We start from the raw sequence: 22,450 nt of genomic DNA on the forward strand, positions 1-22,450 counted from the left end.
ACCTACAAACGGGCTTGGTTACTGAGATTCTCGACAAATGTTTAAAACATGACAGTTGCACCTCCGAGTTTAACCGTTAGTAACGCATGGTATCACTCGCACCTGAATGTAGCACTGGATAGACGGACCTATCTACGTGTTACGGCATGGCGGATGAATAGACAGGTCCTGGGGACAGCTTACCACATTGACCTGCCCTGCAGAAAGTGTCGAAATCAAGTTTTCTTACACATCGGTCCTCACCTATCACCTATCAGCAAACACACAACCCCAGCACTTTCACAGATAATTCACAACTGTATTCGCTGTCGCACAAGGTACGCGCAAAATTCCAGTAATTATAAAAGGGCAAATAAGATGTAGGCCTGCCTCTGTTTGTTTTAAATTCGCCAGACTTCACTACGGTGTGCGCGCGAGGCAATGCCGGAGATTGTTTGACCAATGGTGGTATCAGATCCCACGTGTTTTTCATCTTGTGCAATTTGAACCAATCAAATGCTGGTTTAAACACTTCGTAATCAGGCTTTGCTAATTATCGCCCCTGGTTTCGGGTACACACAGGCGTGGCTCCTTTCATACACACGGTACTGATAATTCGCAAGTCCTTGCAGCCATGATGCAAGGCTTATTGCAATGACTCGTACCCGTCGTCCTACATATAAAAGGCCGCATCTGCCGTCTAAGACGTCTCCTTTGCATTATCTCTCGTCTTCAAGGGACCCTACGTATATCTGATTAGGATCTATTTACAACACAGCAGCGATCAGGTAAGTACACCATATCTCATCAATGATTATCAATGCCTCGTAAGTTTCATAGCGCTTCATGATTGAGTATTGTTTTAATGCATTGTATTGATACATTGAATATTGCTTTTCACGTGAATGCATATACGACATAAATTCTGATAAGAAATATACTTGGTAACTTTTCGAATTCAGTTTTCAAAGATTACAGACCATCTTAAAAGCACGAATTCAACGTCGTCAGCAATTAACAGATTATTCATTGAAACGTATTATCTACCACCATAGTGAGACCGTGTTAACGTCACTGTCTTGACATAACGTCACTGTTCAACCCCAGACTTGAAAGCACTGTCTTGACATAACGTCACTGTAACTGTTTAGCCCAGACGTATCAGCACTGTCTTGACATAACGTCACTGTAACTGTTTAGCCCAGACGTATCAGCACTGTCTTGACATAACGTCACTGTAACTGTTTAGCCCCGGCCGTATCAGCAGTGTCTCGACATAACGTCACTGTAACTGTATAGCCCATAACGAAAACGTATCAGCACTATCTCGACATAACGTCACTGTATAGCCCCGGATGTATCAGCACTGTCTTGACAAAACGTCACTGTTTAGCCCCGGATGTATCAGCACTGTCTTGACAAAACGTCACTGTAACTGTTTAGCCCCGGGCGTATCAGCACTGTCTTGACATAACGTCACTGTAACTGTTTAGCCCGGACGTATCAGCACTGTCTTGACATAACGTCACTGTATGGCCCAAGACGTATCAGCACAGTCTTGACATAACGTCACTGTTTAGCCCCGGATGTATCAGCACTGTCTTGACAAAACGTCACTGTAACTGTTTAGCCCCGGGCGTATCAGCACTGTCTTGACATAACGTCACTGTAACTGTTTAGCCCCGGATGTATCAGCACTGTCTTGACAAAACGTCACTGTATAGCCCAAGACGTATCAGCACAGTCTTGACATAACGTCACTGTTTAGCCCCGGATGTATCAGCACTGTCTTGACAAAACGTCACTGTAACTGTTTAGCCCCGGGCGTATCAGCACTGTCTTGACATAACGTCACTGTAACTGTTTAGCCCCGGACGTACCAGCACTGTCTTGACATAATTTCACTGTAACTGTTTAGCCCAAGACGTATCAGCAGTGTCTCGGCATAACGTCACTGTAACTGTTTAGCCCCGGACGTATCAGCACTGTCTTGACATAAAGTCACTGTAGCTGTTTAGCCCCGGGCGTATCAGCAGTGTCTCGGCATAACGTCACTGTATAGCCCAAGAGGTATCAGCAGTGTCTCGGCATAACGTCACTGTATAGCCCAAGACGTATCAGCAGTGTCTTGACATAAAGTCACTGTAGCTGTTTAGCCCGGACGTACCAGCACTGTCTTGACATAACGTCACTGTAACTGTTTAGCCCAAGACGTATCAGCAGTGTCTCGGCATAACGTCACTGTATAGCCCAAGACGTATCAGCAGTGTCTCGGCATAACGTCACTGTATAGCCCAAGACGTATCAGCAGTGTCTCGGCATAACGTCACTGTATAGCCCAAGACGTATCAGCACTGTCTTGACATAACGTCACTGTAACTGTTTAGCCCCGGACGTACCAGCACTGTCTTGACATAATTTCACTGTATAGCCCAAGACGTATCAGCACTGTCTTGACATAACGTCACTGTATAGCCCAAGACGTATCAGCACTGTCTTGACATAACGTCACTGTAAGTGGTTAGCCCCGGGCGTATCAGCACTGTCTTGTCATAACGTCACTGTAACTGTTTAGCCCAGACGTACCAGCACTGTCTTGACATAATTTCACTGTAACTGTTTAGCCCCGGGCGTATCAGCACTGTATCGGCATAACGTCACTGTATAGCCCAAGACGTATCAGCAGTGTCTTGACATAACGTCACTGTAACTGTTTAGCCCCGGACGTATCAGCACTGTCTTGACATAACGTCACTGTATCTGTTTAGCCCCGGACGTATCAGCACTGTCTTGACATAACGTCACTGTATCTGTTTAGCCCCGGACGTATCAGCACTGTCTCGACATAACGTCACTGTAACTGTTTAGCCCCGGGCGTATCAGCATTGTCTCGACATAACGTCACTGTAACTGTTTAGCCCCGGACGTATCAGCACTGTCTCGACATAACGTCACTGTAACTGTTTAGCCCCGGACGTATCAGCACTGTCTTGACATAACGTCACTGTACAGTTAGCACGGACGTATCAGCATTGTCTCGAGATAACAACACTGCTTAGCCCCGAGCGTATCAGCACTGTCTCTTCGCCTGTCTCTCTCGAAATAGCGATTATGTGGGAAAATGTATTTCCCTTGAATCATTTGATGTCAGTAATCGACAAGATGGGTTTTTTTGTCGGCTACGATTACTAATAGTACACTCAACGGAATATATGGCCATACAGTCAGCTGCAGGACGATCAGGTCTGAGCGTACTGTTTGTCCATCATCACAGCGTTACGCTATTACAAGAGGAAAACATTTCCCAGAATTACTTCAGAATTAGGCTTTTATTTACACAGATCTGAAAAGTGGGATGCTTGCTGACCTGTGTGCCTGCTTTGACCCCAGCGTTCGCAAAGTAAATACAACGCTCGTCCCGGATCGGTTCTGATATTTAACTTTTCTAAAGGTCATATCAGAATATTTTTTATTTAAATGTGTGATTTCGTGCGTGCGTGCGTGCGTTCGTGCGTGCGAGCCAAATTTGCCAAAATAGGTCCCAAGGTCATGCAGTTTTTGAATGCAGGAAGCAGGAATAATCTGGGTGTTGTGTTGTGTATGTAGTACTCTCAATAACTGTCCAGTTTGATTATTGGTAACTACTAATATTGATCAATAGGAATTTTAGGAAACCATTCAGTATTTTATATAACATTATTAAATTAATATAAAACCAAATACCCCCAATTAAAGACCTAAAATGTAAAAAAAATGACTACTGGAAAATATTCTTTTTAGTCCATTCATCAGTTCATATGCAGTTTAAACAGAATAGTAAATTAAGCCAAAGTACGTCCATCTAACACCTGAATGCTAAATGTCACTTTAACTGCTAAAGGAATGTATCAAGGTGTTTTTGAGAAAAAAATCGCATGTCGTCAGTGAGAGATGATTCTACTCACACAAAGCGTCACTGAGAGATGATTCCGCTCACACAAAGCGTCACTGATAGATGATTCTACTCACACAGCGTCACTGAGAGATGATTCTGCTCACACAAAGCGTCACTGAGAGATGATTCCGCTCACACAAAGCGTCACTGAGAGATGATTCCGCTCTCACAAAGCGTCACTGAGAGGTGATTCTGCTCACAGAAAGCGTCACTGAGAGGTGATTCTACTCGCACAAAGCGTCACTGAGAGATGATTCTGCTCACACAAAGCGTCACTGAGAGATGATTCCGCTCACACAAAGCGTCACTGAGAGATGATTCCGCTCACACAAAGCGTCACTGAGAGGTGATTCTGCTCACAGAAAGCGTCACTGAGAGATGATTCTGCTCAAAAAAGCGTCACTGAGAGATGATTCCGCTCAAACAAAGCGTCACTGAGAGATGATTCCGCTCACACAAAGCGTCACTGAGAGATGATTCCGCTCACAAAAAGCGTCACTAAGGTGATTCCGCTGACACAAAGCGTCACTGAGAGATGATTCTACTCACACAAAGCGTCACTGAGAGATGATTCCGCTCACACAAAGCGTCACTGAGAGATGATTCTGCTCACACAAAGCGTCACTGAGAGATGATTCTGCTCACACAAAGCGTCACTGAGAGATGATTCTACTCACACAAAGCGTCACTGAGAGATCATTCTGCTCAAACAAAGCGTCAATGAGAGGTGATTCTGCTCACACAGCGTCACTGAGAGATTATTCTGCTGACACAGCGTCACTGAGTGATGATTCTACTCACACAGAGCGTCACTGAGAGATGATTCCGCTCACACAAAGCGTCACTGAGAGATGATTCTACTCGCACAAAGCGTCACTGAGAGATGATTCTACTCACACACAGCGTCACTGAGAGATGATTCCGCTCACACAAAGCGTCACTGAGAGATGATTCTACTCACACACAGCGTCACTGAGTGATGATTCTACTCGCACAAAGCGTCACTGAGAGATGATTCCGTTCACACAAAGCGTCACTGAGAGATGATTCTACTCACACAAAGCGTCACTGAGAGATGATTCTACTCACAGAAAGCGTCACTGAGAGGTGATTCTGCTCACAAAAAGCGTCACTGAGAGATGATTCTGCTCACACAAAGCGTCACTGAGAGATGATTCTACTCACACAAAGCGTCACTGAGAGATGATTCTGCTCACACAAAGCGTCACTGAGAGATGATTCCGCTCACAGAAAGCGTCACTGAGAGATGATTCTACTCGCACAAAGCGTCACTGAGAGATGATTCCGCTCACACAAAGCGTCACTGAGAGATGATTCTGCTCACACACAGCGTCACTGAGAGATGATTCCGCTCACACAAAGCGTCACTGAGAGATGCTTCTACTCACACACAGCGTCACTGAGAGATAATTCTACTCACACACAGCGTCACTGAGAGATGATTCCGCTCACACAAAGCGTTACTGAGAGATGATTCCGCTCACACAAAGCGTCACTGAGAGATGATTCCGCTCACACAAAGCGTCACTGAGAGATGATTCTACTCACACACAGCGTCACTGAGAGATGATTCCGCTCACACAAAGCGTTACTGAGAGATTATTCTGCTCACACAAAGCGTCACTGAGAGATGATTCCGCTCACAAAAAGCGTCACTGAGAGATGATTCCACTCACACACAGCGTCACTGAGAGATGATTCTACTCGCACAAAGCGTCACTGAGAGATGATTCTGCTCACACAAAGCGTCACTTAGAGATGATTCTACTCACACAAAGCGTCACTGAGAGATGATTCCGCTCACACAAAGCGTCACTGAGAGATGATTCTACACACACACAGCGTCACTGAGAGATGATTCCGCTCACACAAAGCGTTACTGAGAGATGATTCCGCTCACACAAAGCGTCACTGAGAGATGATTCCGCTCACACAAAGCGTCACTGAGAGATGATTCTACTCACACACAGCGTCACTGAGAGATGATTCTGCTCACACAAAGCGTCACTGAGAGATGATTCCGCTCACACAAAGCGTCACTGAGAGATGATTCTACTCACACACAGCGTCACTGAGAGGTGATTCTACTCGCACAAAGCGTCACTGAGAGATGATTCTGCTCACACAAAGCGTCACTGAGAGATGATTCCGCTCACACAAAGCGTCACTGAGAGGTGATTCTTCTCACAAAAAGCGTCACTGAGAGATGATTCTGCTCACACAAAGCGTCACTGAGAGATGATTCCGCTCACACAAAGCGTCACTGAGAGATGATTCCGCTCACACAAAGCGTCACTGATAGATGATTCCGCTCACACAAAGCGTCACTGAGAGATGATTCTACTCACACACAGCGTCACTGAGAGATGATTCTGCTCACACAAAGCGTCACTGAGAGATGATTCCGCTCACACAAAGCGTCACTGAGAGATGATTCTGCACACACACAGCGTCACTGAGAGATGATTCCGCTCACACAAAGCGTCACTGAGAGATGATTCTACTCACACACAGCGTCACTGAGAGATGATTCTGCACACACACAGCGTCAGTGGGAGATGATTCTGCTCACACAAAGCGTCACTGAAAGATGATTCCGCTCACAAAAAGCGTCACTGAGAGATGATTCTGCTCACACAAAGCATAGCGGCTGACTTGTACTTGTGTGAATGTATTCAGTAATGTCAGAGGTCGGTTGCCAGTTTGGTGCGAGGGATATGTAACGCCAGCCATCTTGTGTCACGTTTTAACCTTTGAATGCAGGGAGCACATCCTAATCCTTATCCACATCTGTTTCTGTTGCCTTTCAGGATTTACAAGTGTGTTTTGTGTAAATATATTGTCCATGTTGTGTTAGAGCGTGTCGTTCACAGTTTCACAGTCAGTACATTGACAATGTCATATTGCTAATTTGTGCGTATAACTGTGAAACTGACCAGTTACATATCATTCGACAAGATCCCCAATCCACAAAGCGACCAAAGCGCTATGACGGCTGCAAGCTAATGTCAAAGTATTGAACACAATAAAACCATGCGTTCAGATATCCTGTAAGCATTATTAAAATTGGCATCCCTCGAGAAAATGAAATGACTATTGGGATGATTTGTTGCAAAGCACTCGCCTCTCGTATTGTGCTACGTCTAGGCATTGTGACAGTACCGTGTTCAACTACTTGTTAATTGCTTGTCCCCCACGAAGAGAACAACACACAGTGGATAAGCGGTCATACTTCGGGGAGAGATGCCGGGCAGACTTAGTGGTTCAGTTGCTTCCACAGATGGCGGCCGAGACATATTTCTATTGGGAAATACTACATGGGTGTCCGAGACATATTTCTTTTGGGAAATACTACATGGGTGTCCGAGACATATTTCTACTGGGAAATACTACATGCGCGTCCCAGATATATTTCTATTGGGAAATATTACATGCGCGTCCCAGATATATTTCTATTGGGAAATACTACATGGGTGTCCGAGACATATTTCTATTGGGAAATACTACATGCGCGTCCCAGATATATTTCTGTTGGGATATACTACATAGGTGTCCGAGATATATTTCTATTGGGAAATACTACATGCGCGTCCCAGATATATTTCTATTGGGAAATACTACATGGGTGTCCAAGATATATTTTTATTGGGAAATACTACAGAGGTATCCAAGATATATTTCTGTTGGGAAATACTACATGGGTGTCCAAGATATATTTCTGTTGGGAAATACTACATGGGTGTCCAAGGCCTCTTTCAAAAACCGATCTTAGCTAGGGACATCGTAACGTCCATACTTTAACATTGCATCTTTGAATACTAAGATAACTGTAGGGTACAACCAAATCATCAGTCTTGATGGGGAGAAACACCGGATACTGGTCGGTCTGTCTTCATGTGAAGAAACACCAGACATCGGTCAATGTAAACGTAAACAATGGTAGCGTTCGAGATATAATCCGTTGATTAAGTACAGGAAATCAAGATCATTCATTGTGATCTTTAGATTTACTCTAGAACCAATGCATTATATATTTTCTAAATTATGCGAACACCATCGTTTATTCTCATGTTAGAAAAGCATACTCATATTAGGTTTCCTGCATCAATGGATGGTAACCTTTAAAGTTGTCTCCCTTTCTAGGCATTTAGTAACATCTTCAATGACTGATACATGATTGTACGATAATGTGATTAAATAATGTTGATTTGCCGGCGGGTGGTTATTATAACATCAGAAATGGTGATACTTGTAAACCATTACATGGTGAACCCAATCCAACCAGAAAGCCCCCATTTGAGTTGCCGTGTAGCACTACGTGGGAAATCGCTGCACCATGGTGAACTACAGTTTTTCTCAGATAATGACATACTGGATGTGGAAAGGGCATGTAGTTTTAAGACATTTCTCCACACAGAACAACTGTCCCTTCAATCAAAGAAAAGCAAATATCACATTGGTGACAATGTGGCTAGATTAGTAACACAGATAGCAAACTCCTTTGGAAAGTACGTAGGTATTTCAAAAATTGAATATTTTTCTAAAGTTTAAATTTGTTTGTATAAAAACAAAACATTGTTGTAAATTTCTAAGTTAGATGGAGGCTACATTTGTCCGCGAGGAGGTGGTAGACGACTATCAAAGCTGAATCCTGGGAGGGGGAGTGTTTTCACTGGTGCTTGGATGGCAGTCATTACATTGTTTAATGCTAAGGTTACGCCGTGTTACTGATATGTCCCTAATATAAGGAGACCTCCTTCCCCTATCAGCACCTGAGAAGTGTATCTGGCCAAGACAGGGATTAGCTCTGTACATTTGATCATAATAAATAATGCCTGTATACACTTTAAATACCGAAACACATGATTAAATATATATACACACGGTGGCGTGATTGCCCGTATATATATATATATAAAACGCAGTGAAAACGTACATGTGACTCAATGTCACCTGAACAGTTAAAACAGTTCCTCTGCAGGGGTACACTTTCATGTCTGTCAGTTTGTGTCCGAAGAGACACACCCCATCTAAATTGTGGTTATGTGTATCTATAATCACGGGGTATTTGGTTTAAAACATACACTTCAGCGCAATAATAATACTTTCAATGAATACTTTAATTCACCTCGATTTTGCGGACATAGATGCTTGTTGAGTAAACCATTCCCAGATGTTATATACTTATTCCTCCACAGACAAAGCTTGTGTTACTTCTACCAACGGTATTCAACACGTGCACCAATCCAATATTACAAAACGCCTTTCTTAACCTATCAACTGTCTTACAATAGGGGGTCAGTCCCAGATCGCCATTCATTTATCGAACATTTATTGACCGACCCTTAGTCACCGCTCTTGTAAACGTTGAGAAACGAATGCCTCATATCGACTGACACTTACATATATGCAACCCCATCAAACGAGTGTCCGATTTTGCAACTGTGCGTGCCATTGTCGTAGAATCTAGTTGATCAGTTAATAATATAGTTGTTGTGTTTCACAGATTTCATACCAATGCTTCCAACATTAAAACAATGCTCTGTCTGTTCTGTAGACGAGTCACTGAAATAAATGTACAAGCTTTGATTGTTTCTGATTTCTGTCTGGTGTGGTGATTTCAGGTACGACTATAGGTCCCCATAGGTATGCAGGTCATAAGAGGCGACTAAAATGGATCGGGTGGTCAGACACGGTGGCGTGATTGCCCGTTATGCTTCTCCGACGGGGTGGGACCTTGGCCTTTATATCATTGACTGGATAGTCTGCTTCCAGACACCATTATGTTCAGGCCGCCATGATATAACTAGAATATTGCTGAATACGCGTTAAACAAACAAATAATCAAACAAACAATGACGTAATCCGTGACCGTATTAATACGTCACCGTGTCACTTACACACTGAGGAATTCTTCGTACACAATCTGTAAAGTCCCCGAGAAATGACCCCCGTCATTCCCAACCGAGTAAACATGAACTGGCCGTCCTCAGCTTGTGAAACTCTTACCCATATAAACACGAACCGCGTCACCTTGTTTGAAGATCAAAAGACGTAATTAAACCACGGAAGGTGTGTGTGAAAGTGGGAACTGTAATAATCCGGAAAGTAACTTACAGCTGTACCTAAACACATCGAAACGATAAGAGATATCCTATTGGGTGAGGGTGCCTCAATCTGGGTATCGCTCTGCTGCAAAAGTTTAAAAAGATGGGGGGTTTCTTGACCTCCTCCCGAATAGTAAACGTGGATAGGCGTGACGACCAAATACTCCTTATCAGCATCAACATCGCGGGGCACATGTTGTTTGCTTGGCGTTCTTCAATGCACGGGACGACTATTATTCTCTGGATGCTTGCCCTTCACATGCCCACAGGTCGCCGCTCGTCTCAGCGTTGTCGTTAGTTTGTAGGAGGCAGAAATATCTATTCTTCATTCTTAATTGGATTGCTAAGTTCTTATGCGTCCCCCACACATCGTGTTTAAAACCTACATTGGTGTGTATAAATATAAACCATGTGGTATAAAGGTTTAGAGAAAGGTCATTTTTGAATCACATAACCCCTTAACTTTAACCGCTACGTCTGTGGTCCAATGTACGGCGAGTAGAGAATACTGAATGCTACATGACTTATAGACATGTGTTCGACTGTACACTGAACCCTGGTGAACTCAACCCTACTTTGCCCCATATATCGCTTACGATGTCACTTGAGAATGGCCTAACATTGGTCAATTCGATGCATCGACGTTGGTCATCTGAACTTCGGGTTAACGATGTTACACAGTAATCACTAAATTATCGTTATCATTATTATAACTATAACAATAATGATAGTACGGTTTGTACCTCCGATGATCGAAATATCATCCGATCTACAGTTCTTATATTGGAAATCTAAAACAGTGTGAGTCGTCTTTGCACCCCTAACTATCATGTTACTTAGGTTTTAATAGAATGCTGACATATTTCACCTTCCAAAACTCAGAGAACTTTTGTTTTGTTTGTGGTTGGAATTGTTTTTGCAATGGCAATATCGAATAGTATTCTCATGACAACAGCTTAGAGCAGTCACTACATCTGGTACCCGCAATGCGCCTGAGGCACATTGATCGTATCCCAAGTGGATATAGTAATATCTACCGTTGCATGGTTGCTTTAAGAGGGTTGGCGTGAGAGTGAAGTATTTGTCAGCTATTATTTCTGAATAAAGTATGAACGATTACATTTACTATTTCATAAAGACATTGTAAAGATATAATGTTCATAAACATTTCGTATCGATATATATATAGTAATAGCAAAATGACTTATTTGCTTTACACCTGGCATCAGATCCTGGTCTGGTAGGCATGTTAATGTTTTGAAAATAACATATTTCTTTATGGAAAACATTTTTGTTTTAAAGAGCGGATTTTTTTAACCTCATGAAGCCATTGTGTAAGTGGAAATTTCATGCGGTCCTGTCAACAAGCTTCTCCGTGGTAGCTACAGGATTTCTTGAGGCGGGCCATGACGTCACAGGTCGCCAGAGGCCAGTTAACACCGTGGATGTGAGCTCCACCCCAAGAACAAACGCCAAGTCCCGTCATGTCTCTTCTGTCCCCCTTATCCCCAATTAACGCTCAATGAACGTACAGTGTGGTGGCCCTGCAATTAGCCTGGACACGATAGCTTCTAGTTTGAACAACCCATGAAACTTTCAAATCACGCATCCCTAAACAAACACATTCTCATGCCATTTGGTAAAATGACGTAGGCCTATGAAGTGCCCCTCTTGAATTGTGTGACTAGATTAATCCAACTTTTAACACGACTAGTGCTCGGACAAACGGCCAAGTGACTAGACGTTTTCTGATTGTCCTGTTGTACACTACTTTCGTAAAGAACTTTCGTAGTGCAGACTTTAAAGGTATGTTTTAGTTTTTATATATATACCAGTGTGCAGAGATGGTGTTGCAGTATCACTACCCTAGACCAAAGTTTGGTTTTATTTAATCATCTTTAATACAAGAGATGCATTTGAATGGTTCTTTAATTCTCCTGGCAGTGATGTGAGTCAAGTGGTTCCAACAGAACATGTATTCTATCATCTGTACACAAGTATGAGTTGTTATTTATAATCAATGCGAGTAGTACGCGTGTTCTAATGTAGAATTAGTTATTATGTATAATTCCCCACAGCGTAAGTAAGCCTTTCTCAAGGCGGGGCTATTTGTAGTGAAGGTGTTGACGCTGAACATTTTGTGACATTGTACCTGTTTAATTAGAGTGAACATAAACTGAGTGAGTGAGTGAGTGAGTGAGTATGGTTTTACGCCGCTTTGAGCAATATTCCAGCCATATCACGACGGGGTACACCAGAAATGGAACATAAACTGAAAGATTATGTTCATCAAATCATTTGACTTAGCGGCAATTTTGTATCCAATGTTCTGCAATTGACCAAAGCCGAGTATCTCCTTATGGTTCCACTGATCAGCTTAAGTTTTTAACACTTTATTATTAACGACGCCTTGTGTTTCTTCAAAGTAAGTTTAACCAAGTGTCGGGTTGTGTCCTACATAAAAAGACTTGAATTTAAATACACTTTAGGATTTGAATTTTTCAACCCATTTAGTTAATTCACATAGAAAGATTTCAGACGTACCATAATGTGTATCTTAGTCCGCATCTTATCGGCCGCTTCCAGTCCGCATCTTATCGACAACCTCCGTGGTCTAGTGGTAGAGCGTCTGCCAGGAGAGCGGAAGGTCGGGGGTTCGATCATCGGCCGCGTCATGCCAAACGCCGTTAACAGATGGTACTTGTTGTTACCCTGCCTGGCGCCCAGCATTAAGAGCCATATACAAGGACTCGGAGTCAGTATACCGTGTCTGGGTGGGGTAGTCATGTTAAACTGCGGCTTGGTAACTCAGTGGACAAGCAATATAAAATCGTAATCTTTTGGTTCAAGGCGTTTTAAAAACTGTCCGGTTACACGAAAACTTGCCTTTTAATTCCAAAAGTAAGCCCCTAGCCCCTTTTGTGACAGCCAAGGAGCATAACGAGGGTTTATCTGGGAACCCACGCCCAATGAACACTCGCAGACAGACACGCAGCCTTATAACATGAGGCAACCAAGAGTACTAGACACCTGGACACACCCCACCCACATAATTGACCAACGCAATACAGGGAAGAGCATAATTGCAAGACGGATAGATGGACGTTTGCAGTAAAATTCAATTAATTGCAAATGTACTTTCTTTAATTCAGCAAGACACCAAAGGAATGGAGATGTGGATGGCGGTATGCGCCATCGTGTGCCTGGCAGGTCACGCTCACGCCGGGGCACTCACGGGGAACTATGGTCAAGACGCCAAACTACTTAGGGGATGGGTGGACTCACTTGCTGGTCAACAAATGAGGCCAAAATCTAAACCTACGGCCAGGAGTTGGGGTTTCGAGTTTTACAACTGGGGATCAACTAAAGGTATGTAAACACGTGGATCTGAGTTGGCAATAGGAGAAGGTAGTCAACAACGGTGCCTGTGAATTCAAATTTCAAAAGCAAGTAGTTAAAATAGAATGAAATGCGTCAATACTAAAAAACCGTGACGTTTGAATCTGTGTGCAAATATCAAATAAATCATAATGGAAACAAAAGGGTAATGAATGGTTGAATGAGTGAGTTAGGTTCAAGGCTGCTTTGTCTAGTATTCCAGTCAAATCACGGCGTGACAACTTTGTGTGGGAGGAAAGCCCAAAATGATGCTGGTTTCAGGAGTTTACCACTGTGGTGAAACCCACAAGCACATGTAGGGTGCTGACAAACCTAGAAACATAATCAGGGCGAATCTGGGATTTGAACTCGCGATCCTAGGATTCTTCTGACACTTAATGGGGACGCAGCTCTGCGCAGCAAACCCATTAGATGCCGAATCACGGGACATAACTACATCGGAGAAAGGGTGTCTATTTAATGTATAGACCCCCCTACCTTATTTGTTTCTCCAGGTTAGGATTCTAAAATGACATCACGCTTTATCGGCCAAATATCTGTAGCATACGTTAAATAAACATGTACTAGATTCATTTTCTTTGCCATTAGCAACTGAAAATTTGACTTTGAAGTAAGGGGAATAACAGTATGGTATGCCTTTGACCATAACAAGAACAGCTTCGTCTTTGTATTTAAGTCAAGAGATGCCCCGTGAACGTTGTCTTCGTCGTCGATGGTTCCGACAGCGTCTCTTTGAATGGCTTCCAGAAGGCCAAGGATTACTTGAAGCGTGAAATCAGATCCGTGACATCTTCTTTCGCTGGCACCGACGTTGGTGTCCTCTTCTTCAGCGACGGCATCTACCGTGAGATGCCTCTCCAAACTCGCAACAACGCTCAGCTCCAACAGTTGTACAACGACATCGACAACCTACAGCAACCAAGGGACAAGACAGAACTAACAACGGCCCTAAGACGCTCACGGCAGCTTCTAGAACAGTACAAGAAGGAAGGTAACGTCATCGTTGTCATCTCCGACGGCTGTCCCTACAACCTCCACGCAACCGTCAACGAGGCTCTTCTGTCTTGGTTGGAGGGCATCTTCATCATCAGCCTTGGAATTGAGGAACCCCAAATCAGCCTACAGAAGAAGATTTCAAGTCGGATCCAGGACGGTAACACTTCCATCGACTGGAGCGACATCCTCATGTGCCCAGGTGGGTATTACAGGTGTTAATGGAAGGACTTCCTTTGATCACAGATTTGTAAAATTGCGATTGAATTGACTTGTACTGGATTGCATTTAGTTGTATTGAACTAAATTGAGTTGCATTGGAATATATTGAGTTGTACTGGAATACATTGAGTTATTTTGGATTACATTGAGTTGTATTGGACAACATTGAGTTGTTTAGGACTACATTGAGTTGTATTGGAATACATTCAGTTGTATTGGACTACATTCAGTTGTACTGGATTGATTGTGATTTTGTAGACTGGCAATGAAAGATGACATGTTCATTAATATAAATCTAAATATGTTGCTGATTCGGGTTTCTTCTGTTGAAATTACCTTATTACTGATTTGCATTGACAAATGGTTTACCAAAGAAGGTTTGTATGTGTCATGTGACAGGGGGGAACGTATGCCAGTAATATGTAGAAAATGCTGTTCGTCTCGGAGGGTGATTGTGGCAGATCTACAATGATCTCATGTTCTGTTGCAGGTGTCATTCTCCCCGGGATCGGAGCCACGTCCAGTAAGTGTTTCGGGATGACAGTATTTACAATATACTTACAGGCATAAAATAACAGTGCTTATGTTCAGCTTTATCAAAAACATATAGGATAGGATACGTTTTATTCCATACTGAAAGGCCTCAGGCCCATAGTACAATTCTGTTTTCGGGAGTGGTTACATATCCGTTTAACAGGTCATATTCTAATTAACATAGCACGATAAATGAACATTGATAGATTTTTTAGAGTATCTTTATGAGTTGTTGACATGACAAAAACATCCTCCCACTGCTAAGGGACGCAACTCAGGCTAGCCTTAGACCACTGGGACAACTGTGTCACTTCTCGTACAGAAAACCTCGTTTCATAATAAATTGCAATTGGGTTGCAGCAACGTTGTTCTCATATTAGTTGCTAGATTCTCTAGGAATCTACACAATAAATGTTTTTCTTTTTCAGATTGTCGTGATTTTATGTTCGTGGTTGATGGTTCCGACAGTCTCTGCCACCACCAGGACATCGTCAAGGCCTATCTGAAGAGCGCCATCCATCGTTATGAGAACGTTTCCAACGCCATTGGCGTGACTATCTTTGGTACCGAGATCGGCAGTCAGGCTGCCCCGAACACCAACAAGATGGTAGTAAAAGCCGAGATAAATGGTTTGGACTTTCCTCTAAGCGGGACCAGGACAACAAGCGGCGTTGTCGAGGCCCAGAGACTCCTGGACCAGGCCGGGAGAAGCAACTCGAAGGCACTAATTCTCGTCACCGATGGTCCTCCACTCAGTTTGAACAACGCCATCAACGCTGTCAGCTCCGCCCGTAGTGCAGGATATGAGATTGTCGTTATCGGCGTCGGTGACGATATCAGCAGCTCGGATCTTGTCAGCCTTGCTGGCAACAACCAAGACAACGTGTTCCAGATTGACACCTACCTTGACCTGTATTCTGTTGACTTCAGCTTATTGCTCTGTGGAGGTAGGTGCTTGGATACTACTGTGACCACTAACACTAACACTAACACTAACACTAACACTAACACACAACACTACAATTACAACTACCACTACAAACTCTAACAGTGCCACTCTGATTACCCCAACTACCTGTATGTCAACCACTGCTACTATCACCAGACATGAAATGAAGACCACAACTACCACCACCAACAATGCTGTGGCGCCTCGTACATTGGTGAAAGCTCCCGTCCAGTAGATACTCGCATCAAGGAACATAAGTCTTCGACAGCTAAAGCAGACAACAATTCAGCCCTCTCAGACCACCAGCCAAGTTTCCCTAGACATCACATTCAGTTTAACAAAATCCAATTCCTGTCAGCCAAACGTCAGCACTTACGCCGTCACAAACCTTCGATCAACATGTCGTATCAACATGTCGTCTCCCTATGAAGATAATTTTAATAAGGACCCTATCAGATTGTCACAACTGTTTAATCCGTTTTTTCCTTATCCTCACTGTACATCTGGCTTCATTACCCACTTGCTTCATTACCCGTGTGCTGTTTGTTATTCTCACTGTACATCTGGCTTCATCCAATAATCTGTATGCTACTTGTTATCTATTACCTGTTATCAATGTTAATCTGTTGCTCATCACAACATGTCCTGCATATATTATACCTCTCATCACTTGGTTGTTGTCACTCCAGCTTGATAACGGTGTAAGAATCTACATCACAACATATCCTGCATATATTATACCTCTCATCACTTGATTGTTGTCACTCCAGCTTGATAACGGTGTAAGAATCTACATCACAACATATCCTGCATATATTATACCTCTCATCACTTGGTTGTTGTCACTCCAGCTTGATAACGGTGTAAGAATCTACATCACAACATATCATGCATATATTATACCTCTCATCACTTGGTTGTTGTCACTCCAGCTTGATAACGGTGTAAGAATCTACATCACAACATATCATGCATATATTATACCTCTCATCACTTGGTTGTTGTCACTCCAGCTTGATAACGGTGTAAGAATCTACATCACAACATATCCTGCATATATTATACCTTATACACCGAAACATGGCGATATGCAATAAACCAGAAGTTGTTGTCCATAAAGTTGTACGTTTTCTTACTGAGTCACCAACTTCTAGAATGACAATCAATCAGTTACTACTTCCATTACTAATATTCTTTGACTACGACTTCTACTTCTACTGTTGCTGCTGCTACTACTCATACTATTACTGGAATCACCACTGTCACCACCACAGAACAACCACTGCCATTTACAAAACAAAACCACCACCACCACCACCACATCAACAACAACCAACAACAACTACTACTACTACGTATACTACTACTGCTGCTGCTGCTGCTGCTGCTGCTTGTACGACAGACTAACTGTTATATTGTTATAACCAACTGTTTATTATTCAGTACATAAGATGAATAATCAAGCATTTCATCACAGTACAAGAAAAGCAGTTTCAAACATTTATTCGGTATGATTCAATGACTTGCTGACTGACGATTCTATACACTGAGCCTCCAGTACTGTTTATTATAAATGATACCTCTAAATATTCTTTCAGGTAGGATATTGTGCGACAACACCATCGCTAATTGCGTGAACGGCAACGCTGGGTTCGACTCAAACGGTGTTTGCAGATGCTTATGCAACCCAGGCTACACCGGACCTACCTGCGGTGTCCCCAACCGTAGGTTATCTCCCTGTATATGTCGTTGGTTGCCCTTCACGGGCCTCACACTGTGGGTTACTTCCCTTTACAGGTTGTTAAGAGCAACTTTATGTAATTCAAATCAAGTCCATCCAAAGAGGCATGTTATATGAAGACACATCACATTAAATAAGGAGGATCGTTTAATAACTGATTTTATTCCAGAAGTGCGTGGCTGTTACAAGAATGGATGACTATTTGTGCATTAATATATTTCTACATTACTTTATGAATAGTCAATTTGCATTATCTATGTCATTATAATGAATTTAAAGATTTTGATAATTGTTATCGATACCGACATTTTATTTTCATCTGGTTACGAATGTGTCAGTCAGCCGACCTGAGGTACGACAGGCTGATAAAGTAAGTTAGTTCTGTTGAGTTAAATGCGTTGTCTAAGCCTTCTAGACTGTTACAGCCCCGTCTTGTACAAATGCTGATATTGGATGCATCAACGGTAATGCTAACCTCGACAGCTCCAATGTATGTCGCTGTTTCTGCAACGCTGGATACTCTGGTGCCAGGTGTGAGAACCGTGGTAAGTGTGTGTGTGCGTGTGTGCGTGTGTGAGTGTGTGAGTGTGTGAGTGCGTGCCTGAGTATGTGCCATCCAACACGAATATTCCGTCATTGAAATGTAATTATTTTCACCACAGTATGTACGAACGCTCTGATTGGCTGCATCAGTGGTGTCGCTCAAGCTGACTCCTTGGGCAACTGTCGCTGTACATGCAGCGCCGACTGGACCGGAACACGCTGTGACACCCGGGGTGAGTGGGGATGGAAAGAGTCAATTTACCGGTTTAGTCAGTCAGTCTGTGATCGGTAAAACAGCCAGTCAGTCTGTGATTGGTAAGACAGTCAGTCAGTCTGTGATTGGTAAGACAGTCAGTCAGTCTGTGATCGGTAAAACAGCCAGTCAGTCTGTGATTGGTAAGACAGTCAGTCAGTCTGTGATTGGTAAGACAGTCAGTCAGTCTGTGATCGGTAAAACAGCCAGTCAGTCTGTGATTGGTAAGACAGTCAGTCAGTCTGTGATTGGTAAGACAGTCAGTCAGTCTGTGATCGGTAAAACAGCCAGTCAGTCTGTGATTGGTAAGACAGTCAGTCAGTCTGTGATCGGTAAAACAGCCAGTCAGTCTGTGATCGGTAAAACAGCCAGTCAGTCTGTGATTGGTAAGACAGTCAGTCAGTCTGTGATTGGTAAGACAGTCAGTCAGTCTGTGATCGGTAAAACAGCCAGTCAGTCTGTGATTGGTAAGACAGTCAGTCAGTCTGTGATTGGTAAAACAGCCAGTCAGTCTGTGATTGGTAAGACAGTCAGTCAGTCTGTGATTGGTGAGACAGTCAGTCAGTCTGTGATTGGTAAGACAGTCAGTCAGTCTGTGATTGGTAAGACAGTCAGTCAGTCTGTGATTGGTAAGACAGTCAGTCAGTCTGTGATTGGTAAGACAGCCAGTCAGTCTGTGATTGGTAAGACAGCCAGTCAGTCTGTGATTGGTAAGACAGTCAGTCAGTCTGTGATTGGTAAGACAGTCAGTCAGTCTGTGATTGGTAAGACAGTCAGTCAGTCCCTGATTGGAAAGGGGCGGACCATTGAAAATAAGTCAGCCTCAGTAAAAAGTCTCGACCGCAATGTGACCATCCTCATCAATACAGAGTATTTCGTAAAAAGCCATAATCTTTGACAGAGAGACATCACCATATGAGACAATATGTATCTAACCCTTATTTATTAATAATCATTTCAAATCTTCCATTTCAAGATGCATATCATGCAAGTCACTGTGTTGTTTCCTTGGACAAGGTTATTGACTCCGCTTATCCTACTGAGATATGACTTTTGGTCGTATCAGTGATTGGTTTGACGGCCAGTCAGTCAGTGATTGGTTCGACAGCCAGTCAGTCAGTGATTCGGTTAGACAACATTTAGTGGCAGTATTATGTAAATTACTGAAACTTTCCCCAAGTAGACTAAATTCTGCAATGTATCACCACTTTTGAGATGACAGTAATAATCCTGTTGAAGGTTTAAGATCAGCATGCCTCACCGTTGTTATAGTGCTCGTCTGTACAAATGCCCTGATCGGATGCCTCAACGGTAACGCCCAGGATGACGGCCTCGGATGTCGATGTGTATGTAACCCAGGATATTCTGGTTCCATGTGCGAGACAAGAGGTAAGTTCAAGTCACTCTTCCTGTGTTCTGCTTCCTAATATTACATCACTTTCATATCAAAAGAAACATATCTATTCTGATTTCTCCCTTTCATTTTATGAATCTTCTTGATATAATTTTTATGACCATTTACTTTGTGTTCTAGCTATACCAGAAAAGCAAAATAGTCAACATTCTTTTCAGTTAGAATGAACGAGGAATAACAAAAATATATATGACAAAAACACATTCAAGCCAAATATGTCGGGATTTACTGATACCAATATTCTTTTTAGTTTGCACAAGCGCTGACATTAACTGTCAAAACGGCGCTGTGTCTAACTCCTTTCGGCAATGCGTGTGTAACTGCAGAACTGGCTACACCGGCACCAACTGCCAGACCAGAGGTCAGTGCGTGCGAGCGTAATGACTGGTCCTCACTTTATATATCCTCTTGAAATCATTCTCATTACCATCTACTTTTTCATGTTACTATACCTGAAAAGCAAAATGATAAAAATCTTAACAATTTGTAAAGAACGAGATCTTGCAAATTCAAACCATAATATGTAATGTAAGAATACATCAATATTGAATTTTCAAAACTGAATATCAGCCTGGTATATTTTGTTATATTGAGACCATTTTTGCTTTTAGTGTGCACAAGCGCTGACATTAACTGTCAAAATGGCGGAACAGCTGTTTCTGGCTCCTTTGGGCGTTGCGCGTGCAGCTGCAGAACTGGCTATACAGGCACCAACTGTCAGACTAGGGGTCAGTGCACGCGAGCGTTATTACCGTCCTTCACTTCATGTCTCTATTCTTGTTATATTTATCGTTATGATCTACCTTTGGATGTAAATGTAAATACAAAGCAAATGGTCACCTCTGCTTAAGAATTCATAATGAGCAAGCCATGGCAAATTCAAACTTTGTTACACGTCATGTAGGTTTGCACATAACTCGTGGTTATTCAAAATTGAATATTATCCAAATATGTTTGTATTTATGGAGACCAATATTGCTTTTGGTGTGCACAAGCGCTGATATTAACTGTCAAAATGGCGGAACAGCTCTTTCAGGCTCCTTTGGACGATGCAGAATTGGCTATACCGGCATCAACTGTCAGACTAGGGGTCAGTGCACGCGAGCGTTATTACTGTGCTTCACTTCATGTCTCTATTCTTGTTATATTGATCGTTATGATCTACTTTTGGATGTAAATGTAAATACAAAGCAAATGGTCATTTCTGCTTAAGAATACGAAATGAGCAAGCCGTGGCAAATTCAAACTTTGTTCCACACGGTTATCCAAAATTGAATATTATCCAAATATGTAGGTAGTTATGGAGATCAATATTGCTTTTAGTGTGCACAAGCGCTGACATTAACTGTCAAAATGGCGGAACAGCTGTGTCTAACTCCTTTGGGCGTTGCGCGTGCAGCTGCAGAACTGGCTATACAGGCACCAACTGTCAGACTAGGGGTCAGTGCACGCGAGCGTTATTACCGTCCTTCACTTCATGTCTCTATTCTTGTTATATTTATCGTTATGATCTACCTTTGGATGTAAATGTAAATACAAAGCAAATGGTCACCTCTGCTTAAGAATTCATAATGAGCAAGCCATGGCAAATTCAAACTTTGTTACACGTCATGTAGGTTTGCACATAACTCGTGGTTATTCAAAATTGAATATTATCCAAATATGTTTGTATTTATGGAGACCAATATTGCTTTTAGTGTGCACAAGCGCTGACATTAACTGTCAAAATGGCGGAACAGCTGTTTCTGGCTCCTTTGGACGATGCGTGTGCAGCTGCAGAACTGGCTATACCGGCACCAACTGTCAGACTAGGGGTCAGTGCACGCGAGCGTTATTACTGTGCTTCACTTCATGTCTCTATTCTTGTTATATTGATCGTTATGATCTACTTTTGGATGTAAATGTAAATACAAAGCAAATGGTCATTTCTGCTTAAGAATACGAAATGAGCAAGCCGTGGCAAAATCAAACTTTGTTCCACACGGTTATCCAAAATTGAATATTATCCAAATATGTAGGTAGTTATGGAGATCAATATTGCTTTTGGTGTGCACAAGCGCTGACATTAACTGTCAAAATGGCGGAACAGCTGTTTCTAACTCCTTTGGGCGATGCGCGTGCAGCTGCAGAACTGGCTATACAGGCACCAACTGTCAGACTAGGGGTCAGTGCACGCGAGCGTTATTACCGTCCTTCACTTCATGTCTCTATTCTTGTTATATTTATCGTTATGATCTACCTTTGGATGTAAATGTAAATACAAAGCAAATGGTCACCTCTGCTTAAGAATTCATAATGAGCAAGCCATGGCAAATTCAAACTTTGTTACACGTCATGTAGGTTTGCACATAACTCGTGGTT

At 42.6% G+C, this 22,450-nt stretch overlaps 1 protein-coding gene across 2 annotated transcripts in view; it reads left to right on the plus strand.

Annotated features, from left to right (window-relative positions):
• Positions 1-542: 542 nt before the first annotated feature.
• Positions 543-22,450, plus strand: part of LOC124147734 (neurogenic locus notch homolog protein 1-like) — a 63,817-nt gene continuing 41,909 nt past the window's right edge. The window contains exons 1-15 of one of the 2 annotated variants that reach the window (XM_048381168.1): positions 543-767; positions 13,194-13,410; positions 14,117-14,635; positions 15,146-15,178; positions 15,618-16,136; positions 17,737-17,862; positions 18,305-18,424; positions 18,542-18,655; positions 19,948-20,064; positions 20,340-20,450; positions 20,701-20,817; positions 21,117-21,179; positions 21,413-21,529; positions 21,787-21,903; positions 22,137-22,253. In XM_048381168.1, the coding sequence (XP_048237125.1) occupies positions 13,209-13,410; positions 14,117-14,635; positions 15,146-15,178; positions 15,618-16,136; positions 17,737-17,862; positions 18,305-18,424; positions 18,542-18,655; positions 19,948-20,064; positions 20,340-20,450; positions 20,701-20,817; positions 21,117-21,179; positions 21,413-21,529; positions 21,787-21,903; positions 22,137-22,253 (2,392 nt within the window). In that variant the 5' untranslated portion in view covers positions 543-767; positions 13,194-13,208. The remainder of the gene's footprint in view (positions 768-13,193; positions 13,411-14,116; positions 14,636-15,145; positions 15,179-15,617; positions 16,137-17,736; positions 17,863-18,304; positions 18,425-18,541; positions 18,656-19,947; positions 20,065-20,339; positions 20,451-20,700; positions 20,818-21,116; positions 21,180-21,412; positions 21,530-21,786; positions 21,904-22,136; positions 22,254-22,450) is intronic. The other variant, XM_048381169.1, reaches the window with a different exon arrangement.

The sequence above is a fragment of the Haliotis rufescens genome, unplaced genomic scaffold (genome assembly GCF_023055435.1).
Source record: "Haliotis rufescens isolate VD_foot unplaced genomic scaffold, xgHalRufe1.0.p SCAF_36, whole genome shotgun sequence".
NCBI classification, from domain to species: domain Eukaryota; kingdom Metazoa; phylum Mollusca; class Gastropoda; order Lepetellida; family Haliotidae; genus Haliotis; species Haliotis rufescens.